General features: G+C 34.9%; 1 protein-coding gene across 1 annotated transcript; it reads left to right on the top strand.

Annotated features, from left to right (window-relative positions):
- Positions 1 to 8,452: 8,452 nt before the first annotated feature.
- On the top strand, positions 8,453 to 9,306 carry LOC149570660 (uncharacterized). Its single transcript, XM_089817236.1, has 3 exons — positions 8,453 to 8,809; positions 9,051 to 9,170; positions 9,292 to 9,306. The coding sequence occupies exons 1-3, from the start codon at positions 8,453 to 8,455 to the stop codon at positions 9,304 to 9,306; spliced, it is 492 nt and encodes a 163-aa protein (XP_089673362.1).
- The last annotated feature ends 1,136 nt before the right edge of the window (positions 9,307 to 10,442 follow it).

The following is a 10,442-nucleotide window of genomic DNA, read 5'->3' as shown; positions in this document are numbered from 1 at the left end:
CTTCCCTTTATCATACTTCTCTTCGAGATGTATATCCACTAAACATGATGAACACTCACGCTTACAAAAGTTGATGTTAGGTAGACCTTTGACCATGTGTTTTGAGAAAAGCTTCTAAAGATAGCAGAGGACAAGATGACCAAACTGCTCATGCCATAAGTTGATGTGTGAATGTGAGTGAGTCAACAAGCCTTGAGAAGGAGACTTATGCACAAATTGGGAGAAGGAATAAAGCCTCTTCTCATGATTGAATTTCCCTACTACAACCAATAAATCATCTTTTAGACCACACACCATCACTGAATTTGGAAGTAACTCAACTTTGTGACCATCTCCAATGTGAGTGATTTTGTAAATTGAGAGGAGATTGGAGCTAAGGTTTGGAACATAGAGAACATCTTTGAATTCCCCATTGTCCATTTCCACATGTCCTTCTCCTTCAACTTCCATTTTTAGTATCATCTCCTACAAAGATGTGTGTTACTTGTGACTACTTCAATGAAGAAAATTCTCCCTTTGAAGAACCCATGTGATAGGAGGCACTTGATTCAAGTATCCATTTTCGAAGAAGAATTTGTGTTGGTCATAAGTGCTTGCCCTTTTCTCTTTGAAGAGGTTGGAGTTGAATCTTTGGAAGTACCTGGCACTTGAATTTTGTTCTTCTTGAGTGGGTTTTCCAACTCATTGATTCTTTTAGTTTTGCAATGATGCTCATCATGATTTGGATTTTTTGCAAAAAAATGTTTGTCCTTCTTTTCATTACTTCCCTTCTCATTGGAAGAAGAATTACCTTGCTATAAGGAGGATTGTTGTGTCTCAGATTGTGATTTCTGCTTCCACTGCTTCTTCTTCTTGTTGCTACAACTTTTTCCTCCTTGACTTGATTGATTCTCATCACTAGCCACCAATGCTTTGGTCTTTGATGATGTGAGAATTCCCAAATCTATCAAGTGAGATTGTTCAAAAATCAAAATCTTTGCAAATGCATCAAATGTAGGCTTTTGGTAAGCACTTCCCATGGTCAACCTATGAGTATTATAACTTGAAACAAAAGAAGCATACTCAGAAGGTAGGCTCCTCAGGATGTGATGAATCAACTTGTCATCCTTCATGGGATTTCCACAATCTTTAAGTAGTGCCCTATACTCATTGGCTTTGTTGATGTAATCTTGAATTGTGTCAAAGTTCTTTGGATCTAAGAGAAGTAGATTTTCCTCAATCTAAAATCCCTTTTCCTCATCCACCTTACCATACAATGATTCAAGTTTGTCCCATGCAGGTTTGGATTTTGTGAAACTAGTAATGTGGAAGAAGAGATCTCTATGTACAAAACTCCTAATAATTCCTAGAGCCTGTTTGTCTTGTTCTTTCTAATCAATGAGTTATTTAGCATCAGTGGGTTTGGATATTTACCATCAACATAAAGACTGTAACCTTTTTCCATTAATCTACTCCATGTAATATCGTTCCATGTAGAATAATTATGTGAAGTTAGAAGTGGACATTTAGGTGAATCCATGGTGTAGAAAAGTAAAAGAGCACACAAGAGAGACACAAAAAACACAATACACCCACCCCTTTCACTCAATTAAAAGACCCCCCCCCCCCCCCCCGCACCAAAAAAAAAAAAAAAGATGCTTTTAATGAACAAAGTGGTCTTCTAATTTTACTTTTTACAATTGCATTTTGAGACCCAAATCTATCACTAAGCACTGTAGCTCAGATGTACAACAATTCTAAAAAATAATCAAAGCAATACAATGCATAAAAAGCCCTAGTTCTAAAAGTGAGATTTTTGTCCACACATCTCTAGAATTTGACTATAGATCTAGAAAGTAGACAAAAAACAACACACTTTCAAAAGAAAATTGAACCTAAAAAAGTGTCTAGATGAGCTCGTATGGAGCATTTGAAGATGCAAAATGTAGGATTAAATAGGTATAGTCACCAAAAAAATACAATTTTTGAAAACTCCTTGCACCAAAATAAGAAAAGAACACCACCACTAAAAAGTTCAGGAAATTCTACCCAAAATTTAAAAAATTTCACCTTATTTGGAGTATGTATGACCAAGTTATGGGCTCGCAAAGTTAGGCTGCTAAATGAAAAATGCATCTGAAGAGGGGTCTAGGCAGAGAACTGCGTGCTTAAATTTGACAATAAAATGACCATCATAGTAGTTTAAAAATCCCTAGGAATGACTATTAAATGACTGTCAAAAATTTTCCTGTGAAATGTTGACACCAGCGAAAAAAGTCTACCTAGGTGACGTGGCGAGTGACTCGACCATACAACTATATGAACGATTGACATGTGGCATCATATAGATTCTGACATGTTATAGTATGGAATTTTCATGTCAATGAGGACATGTGGCATATTATAAGAGCGTTGTGTGGTGGTTGCGTGGCAACAGGCTTCGGTTGATGTGGCTATCCCTAGCATTGTCCTATCATGGTTCCAAGTTTTGGTGAGCTGCATGGCAGGGCTATTATGTGTGTAGTGGACATTTGTCCTAGTGACTAAGTAGTCTAGAAGATAAGTTTAAATGTTGGAATCCTAAATGATGACATCAAAAAAGTGAAAACGGGCACCAGAAATAAACTGACCACCCAAGATAGTCTGCTAGAGCCGAAGGGACTCGGCCACCGATTTATTAAAGATGGTGAAGGGGACTGTTGTGATTATCCCACAGTGATGGGAATTTGGAATGCATTATAGTATAGAAGATGGAGCTTGTAGGTTTGGAAATAACAAGAAAACCCGCGGGGTTGGTGAGTTGGAATTGTTGAGTTGTAGTCGGTATTGCCGATTGTTTAGTAGGTTGGTGATATATTCACCAAAATAATGTAAATTGATTCCTGCCAAATATAATATTCCCCCTTGTAGGGCCAGGGTGTGATTGCCCAGTTCTGTGAAATTTTAATTTTCTCTGCTAGCTCAATTGTGCAAAAAAAATTGAAAAAAATATCTGAAAAATGTAGAGAATTAATTCAATTATAGATCTAAATTGAATGAAATTGTAGATCTTAAAATATCATACCCGTGTTGGAAATCATAGCCTTCGGGTGTCGATTTGCAAATTTTTTTTGCCTCATGATCAACTTTGGCCCAGGGTAGGCAAATTTATAGTTGACTTGCAACAAATCAATGTTCTAGATGCAATGGTGAGGTCTGCTCTTGCTCAAGACACTCCCAACTTTTTCAATAATTTGGATTTGGGCTAAGATGCTAAAGCAACAAGATGGTCTCGAGTGGCTATGTGAAGAGAAATTCTCCAAGCTTTGATACCGTGTAAGAATTTGGTATAGCTCTGATAACATGTAAGAATTTTTCTTCGGAAAAAATTCACCCAAGAACTAAGAATTCAAACACAAGAACAATTGTAGACCAGAAAGGAGTATGATCAAAATAATAATGTATTTGATTCAATATGCATGAAAGTACACTAGGAGTGCTTATATATAAAGGCCTCTGAGATGCCTCTAGAATGCCTAAGAATTAACATCATGATAAATCATACAACCAGGCACATGTCCACAAGATATGGTTTATCCTCCATTAAGCACGAAAGTAAGTGTGATGATGAGAGGATAAAACTACAATGGTGTATCAGGCAAATTAATGGTGTAGACATGTGCTACAAGGGAGTGCGAATAACTATGTTGTCTACATGATGCAAACTCCAGTGTTGTAGACACCATGTGCTGAATTAGAGTTGTGTACTTTTGTGTTGTCAATATGACAACTCATAAAGGTGTACAAATTCCTAACTATCTCACAGAATAAATAATAAAATAATGCATTAACCTAAGTAAATTTAAGTAAAGTGTAAATAGTAAATAAGTATTTACACCAACAATGTACTTGTTGTATTTTTTAATTATAAAATACTATATCTAAGTAAAAGACTATAAACTTAGATATGAGAATGTTCTTGACTTTGAGCTTTATAAAATGGTGTTTATATGTTATTAAAAAATAATTATTAAAATGAGTAAGAGTTATCAAAACATCAATTTTCTAAAATGATTTTATTTCTTTAGTATTTGGACACAAACTTGTATAAAACATGCATTTAATAGACATTTCTAATTGGAAAATTATGATAAGACATATAACTTAGCTAGAATCAATTTATATATAGATCATGTGTTTGAAAAAAATTGATTTTTAGATAGAAATACTCAAATTCAACCATTCTTATAAGTCATCTTAAAAGGTGACACACCTTTGTACTTTTATCCGCATAATTAAAACCAAAGACATCATCATCAATGAAAAAATAATATGTGATTCCCAACTCCTTTCAAAAACTTAATTTTCTAGGGTATTGTATTAGTTGTTGATGAGAATGGATCAAGTATTTTTGGAGATGGCCTCAAAAAGCTCCTTTAGTGGTAGTACAAAATCATGTGGTCTCACTATGAAAATACCAATTGTGGCTTTTGGAATCAACAATGTTAATTTATGTGAAAAATAGAAGAAGGCAAGCATGATGACTTCATCTCTTGGACTAGTTGAAATAAAAAATGTTATAGGAATGGCCTTCATGCAACTAGAAGTAAGTATCACTTCTTTCTGTAAAAGTAACAATAACTTTAATGGATCTATTATCAAGACAGTATCCTCCTTAAATATTGCACCTACTATAGAATTAAGCTCTAGGATATCATAACCATGAGCATATTAGTTGTTCCCTTACCTTACTACCTAAATAGTAGCCTCCTTGATGAATTCAAAATAGTTAAAATTTGGGAAACCTTTCTCAATATCAATGACTTGATATTTTTGTGTGAAAATTATGTCTTAAATTTGTTGAACCAATGAAACACAATTAAGCAATATTTAACCACATAAGAATTGTGAAAAACCAAAAAAATCTTAGGAGGAACATCTAGTTAAGTGGGCAATTTCTCCTAAAAAACAACTAGGTAGACCTCTAAAATCTTGTACATGACCTTATGAAATCCATGACATGAATTCTAGACATGGATCTTTTAGAATTTGGCAAGTATCTTTTATTAAATTCTAAAATCTAATATGTGCATCTAATTAGGAAGAAATTGGAGCATTTTCAAACTAAGATATTCAAAGCCACTAGATAGGCTGGAATACATTAAACAATTTTGGTACAAATGAAACATTTCTATGGAGCTGGTTATTGAGATGACTCTTAATGCTCACTTATGGTTATGTCTCTTAGAATCCATATCATGTTGAAGTCATATACTTTCTCCCCAATAAGTGTCATGAATTGTTACACTTTACCACTATAGGGAATGCTGATATAAGTTTTGGATTATGTTTTTCAATGTGGAAATAATATATGTAACAAAACAGACACTCTTGTTTGAGAAGGGAAAAAACTGGGTATTCCATAGTAAGAATTTATTGGATCCACCCTTGTAACACCTATAACCAATTGACTTGTTTTTTTGGTGATAGTAATATTGGTATTCTCAATACTCACTACACCATCATAATAGTGATGGAAGATTGTTTCTAGAGCATCTCAATTCTTATTCTCTAGTATTTGATCAAACTCATTTTGAGGTCTAGTGGACCTTCCATGAAAATATTTCATTTATGATACTCAACTAGAATTTCTAAATTTAAGTCCAAGGAAGAAAATTTGTAAATAAAATGCTACATTTGCAGGATCTTACAAGCACTACGGTAAAACTCCATGCATTGTTTCTAGAATTCTTTCTTTCTTGTGTTCATTTTGAGGGGCCCAATAAAGTATCATCTTGTCTTCTAGAAGCTGGCCTAGTCCTAGACAACAAAGACAATTTTGCTCGTATTTGCTCTCTTATTTTATCACTTCTTCTTGCTTCTTCTAATCGATATGGCTGATCAAGCTGAGTAAACATGAGCAAATTTCTTTGTTTGAAGCTAGTCATCTTTCCAATTCAATTTCAAAGATCTTCATAAAACGATCCCAAGAAAGAAGGTGCTTTCATTGAATAGGAACTATTTTATGATAAATACCTTCCTCTGGTGTTATATTTACATTTTAACTCAAACTTTTGTTGAAACATCATGAAATCTAATCTAGACAAAACTATTAGCCTATTTCTTTACTTGCAGCATTATGCATTGCGCTGACCAGCAGCCATTCTAAGATACCGAGGAGGAAGCATCATATCCTTGTTATTTTTCCCAAGTTAGAACACGTTTAAATCGAGCAGAATTATGATATCAGCGGGCTTTACCATTAAGCAAAGACCAAGCGTTCCTTAGGAAATAGAAAACATTAACCAAAGACCAAGCGTCCCTTAGGGAAACATAAGACCTCTATATGTGTTTCACGTGCCGGAGTCCAGAAAATGACAAGTGGTATGGGCGAGATGTAAGGCAGGGAATCTCAGCTTTCATTATTTAAGGATGACGTCCTTGTCTTTGGCTTCAATCTCATTTTGGGCGGTCTCAATCTGCTTGTCTTTTCATATCCATCTTGAACTTCCAATAACACGGGAAATACAAGGCAAATGGCATCCACAGATTGTACTCATGCAGCTGTTTCCATTCATGATCAACTATTACAGACTTTGCCCGAGTCGATTTCATGAACAACCTTTTTACAGACGCCGATGAGACTGATTGCACGCCTTCTTCGGATTCTGAGGCTGCAAAGAAAAGGAAGAGAATTCAGTCGATTGTCTTGTCTGAAAAAATAAGAAGAAAACGAATGAGAGAATGCTTTGCAACACTCACCAACATACTCCCACAACCTCCCCCAAACAAGTTATTCCTTCATTGCATTATAAGTAGCTATCTTTAATCAGATCTCCTACTTCTATTATTATAATAATGCATCATAGCATTAATGGATCTGATATCTTTATTCATATTTTCTTATCAAATTTGTTGATTGTGTATTCTCAGGTTGGAAGGGACTGTTTGATCGATGAAATCAGCAAATACATTGAGCAACTCCACCAGCAAATCAGGGAGCTCAAGCAAAAGAAAGAGCGATTATTAGCCAAGAAATTAGACAGCCGTGAAATAAATTCGCCTTCCACAGATATTAATGTGGGCGTGGATTGTTTTGGTAATGAAGTGATCATAACAATCACCAGCTCAGAAATGCCGAGTTGCGTATCGAAGATTTACGAATCCATAGAAGCTCAACATCTCAACATACAAAGTGCAGATTTCTATGAAGCTCAAAATTTCGTCTTTCATTACTTCCCAGCCATTGTAAGCTTATTCTTTGTGTTTTTTCTCATTTCTCTAAACATTTTCTAATTTGGTTATTTCTGATTTCGCTAAACAATGTCGTTATTGTGATGTGCAGTGTTGCGCCGGGGTTTCTACACAGCTCAGACATCGTTTACAGACAGATCTCAGAAACGCCTACAGATGAGAGAAATTCAAGTCCAGCTTTCCGTTTTCTGGCATTTGACAGAGACGCGCAACTTCCGTCTATCTTGCTCCCTGAATCCTCGGCAATTCCGAGCATTATATACAGGGCACAGCCATATTTAATGAACAGGCATCTCATGTTCACATGTAATTCAGGTGGAATGATTGGAGTTGAGTGCAGCTGGCCATGCGGGGTGCTCGGAGTTCGAAAAACTCTGCGCCGAAAATGAATTAAAAAAAGAGGATGAGGCCAAGAGTTGCCACGAGTTCGAAGACCAATGAGATTGAATATTTCGTGACTGGAGAGGCCCACTGCATTTCTTTTCTATCTTGCGGATTATCAATCACATTCACGTTGGCCGATGGGAAAAACATATTCTTTGTATTAAACATTGCTTCAAAGAAGTCGAGAATTTGGTAAGATAATGTTGAAATTTAATCTCCAACTACCTCATTTACTTGTTCATATTGTTTTGCCGGCAGCTGCAGTTTGGTTTTGCTTTTCTTTTACTCCACCAAATACTTCATTTATTTCAGCATGTGGTGGACTCCAAATTTTATTTCACTATGTTTAATTTCTTTTCTTCCGGAACATTCTTCAATTGTTTCTTTTAATTAGTGTGCTGGTGTTTTTGTAGTATGAAAGTGTAGAAGTCATTGTGTAAAAAAACAAATCAAGAAGACAGAGTGCTGGAGTTTTTCTTCTTTAAACTGTGTAATTTCAGCTATAGCAACAGCAGTAAAAAAACAGAGTATTGTAATTTGCAGCTCCAAATTTTAGTTTAAATGATTAAAATGTGTTTTTAATTGCTGAAATGAAGTTGTTTGATGTTTCAACATTTCTGCTCTGTTTCTTTGTGACTTAAATTATCAATCCTCTGCCTCATTCCATTAGTGGTATCGGAGCTGAAGGTTGTTTAATGGGTCTGAAGCTAAAAGTTATTTGAAGGAGTTTTCTTTAAAAGGATTTCAAAAAATAAAAGTAGTCTTTTCACTGTCAACAATGGCAGCAAGCACAAGCTTGACAAGTCTACAAATTACATAGTTTAATGGCAAAAATTATGATTACTGGGCAGTCATAATGAAGGCTTTATTTTCTTCACAAGATTTGTGGGATCTTATTGAAAATGGTTTCATAGAACCAACAGATGCAGCAACATACAATGCTTTGTCTCAGGCAGAGAAAGATTTGTTGAAAGATAATAAGAAAGATTCAAAGGCACTTTTCTTTATTCTCCAAGGTGTACATGAGAGCATTTTCCCAAGAATTGTAGCAGCAACAAGGTCCAAACAAGCTTGGGACATTCTTCAAACAAGCTATCAAGGTATGGAAAAGGTTAAAACTGCCAAATTGCAAATGTTGAAAAGAAATTTTGAAACAATTTACATGAAGAACAATGAATCAATAGATTCATTCTTCACTCAAATTATTGGACTGGTAAACCAAATAAGATCACATGGTGAAACCCTTAAAGATAAGAGAGTGATTGAAAATATTTTAAGAAGTTTGCCTACAAAATTTGAATCTATCATGGTGGCCTTAGAAGAAACAAAAGATCTTTCACAATTTTCAGTTGATGAGCTTCATGCATCACTTATCTCTCATGAGCATAGGCTGAGCAAATCAACAAATCCATTATTAAAACATGCTTTCAACTCACAAGTTTCAATTGGTCAAGGTAGAGGCAGAGGAAGAACAAATTTCAGAGGTAGAGGAAGAAATTCTTATAGAGGTGGAAGAGGCAGCTCACCAAACACAAGTGGAAGGGGCAACAGTCAATCAAGTTCAAGTGGAAGAGGTAACACCCATAACCCAAGTCAATACTCATCACAAAATCACCCTCAAAGCCAAAGGTATGACAAATCCTCAGTCCAATGTCATTATTGCAAGAAATTTGGGCATTATATGAATGAATGTAGGAAGAAGCAATTTGATTCTAGACATCAAGATGCAAATTTCACAAAAGAAAATCAAAATAAAAAACCTAATAAAAATACTATGCTTTTAGCATGCAATGTAGCACAAGAAAATGAAAAGGATGTGTGTTTTTTAGACTCAAGTTGCAGCAACCACATGACTGAAAATTTAGAAATATTTTCTAGTTTGGATGAGAGTGTAAAATTTGATGTAACTTTGGGTAATGACAACAAAGTAGAAGTCAAAGGAAAAGGGAGCATCAACATTCTAACCAAAATGGGGGAGAAGAAACACATGAATGATGTCTATTTTGTTCTTGGTTTAAAACATAATTTAATGAGCATTGGTCAGCTTATTCAAAAAGGGTATAGAGTATTTTTTAACAATGGAGAGTGCATAATTTTAGAGAAATTACCAAGCAATCAACTCATAGGAAAGGTTCAAATGACAAGTAATAGAATGTTTCCTTTAAAGATAAGACCATATTTGAATGTAGAGTTCTCTCAAGTAGACAACTCGATGAACTCACAAATGAATGAAAGAAAAGTTGCAGTAGTCACTCAAGTGATCTTCCAAGCAGAGATTAAAAATGAAAATTGGCTTTGGCATTTAAGATTTGGCCATTTAAATTTTTCAGCATTAAATCTACTTCATAAGAAAAACATGGTGAAAGGATTGCCTTTAATACAGAAACCAGATAGAGTATGTGAAGGGTGCATCTTAGGAAAGCAATATAGAGAATCATTTTCAGTTGGTATGTCAATGAGAGCCAAGGCACCATTGGAGATAATTTATTCAGATTTGTGTGGTCCAAGGCAAACACCTTCAATAGGTGGAAGTTTCTATTTTGTTACATTCATTGATGATTATTCAAAAAAAACGTGGGTTTACTTTCTAAAGCATAAGAGTGAGGCACTTGAATATTTTTGTAATTTCAAGGCACTTGTTGAAAAAAAGAGTGGTTACTACATCAAAGTATTGAGAATAGATAGAGGTGGTGAGTACATCTCAAATGAGTTTCTAAATTTTTGCAAAGAGCATGGAATCCACAAGCAATTTATCACAAGGTATACCCCACAACAAAATGGTGTGGCTGAAAGGAAAAATAGAACAATAATGAAAATGGCTAGAAGTATGTTGAATGCTAAATATT

The sequence above is a fragment of the Cupressus sempervirens genome, chromosome 3 (genome assembly GCF_028749045.1).
Source record: "Cupressus sempervirens isolate cs-2001-9-10 chromosome 3, ASM2874904v1, whole genome shotgun sequence".
Classification (NCBI taxonomy): domain Eukaryota; kingdom Viridiplantae; phylum Streptophyta; class Pinopsida; order Cupressales; family Cupressaceae; genus Cupressus; species Cupressus sempervirens.
Note: the sequence above shows the minus strand (reverse complement) of the source record. Positions and strands in the feature narration are given on the sequence as shown.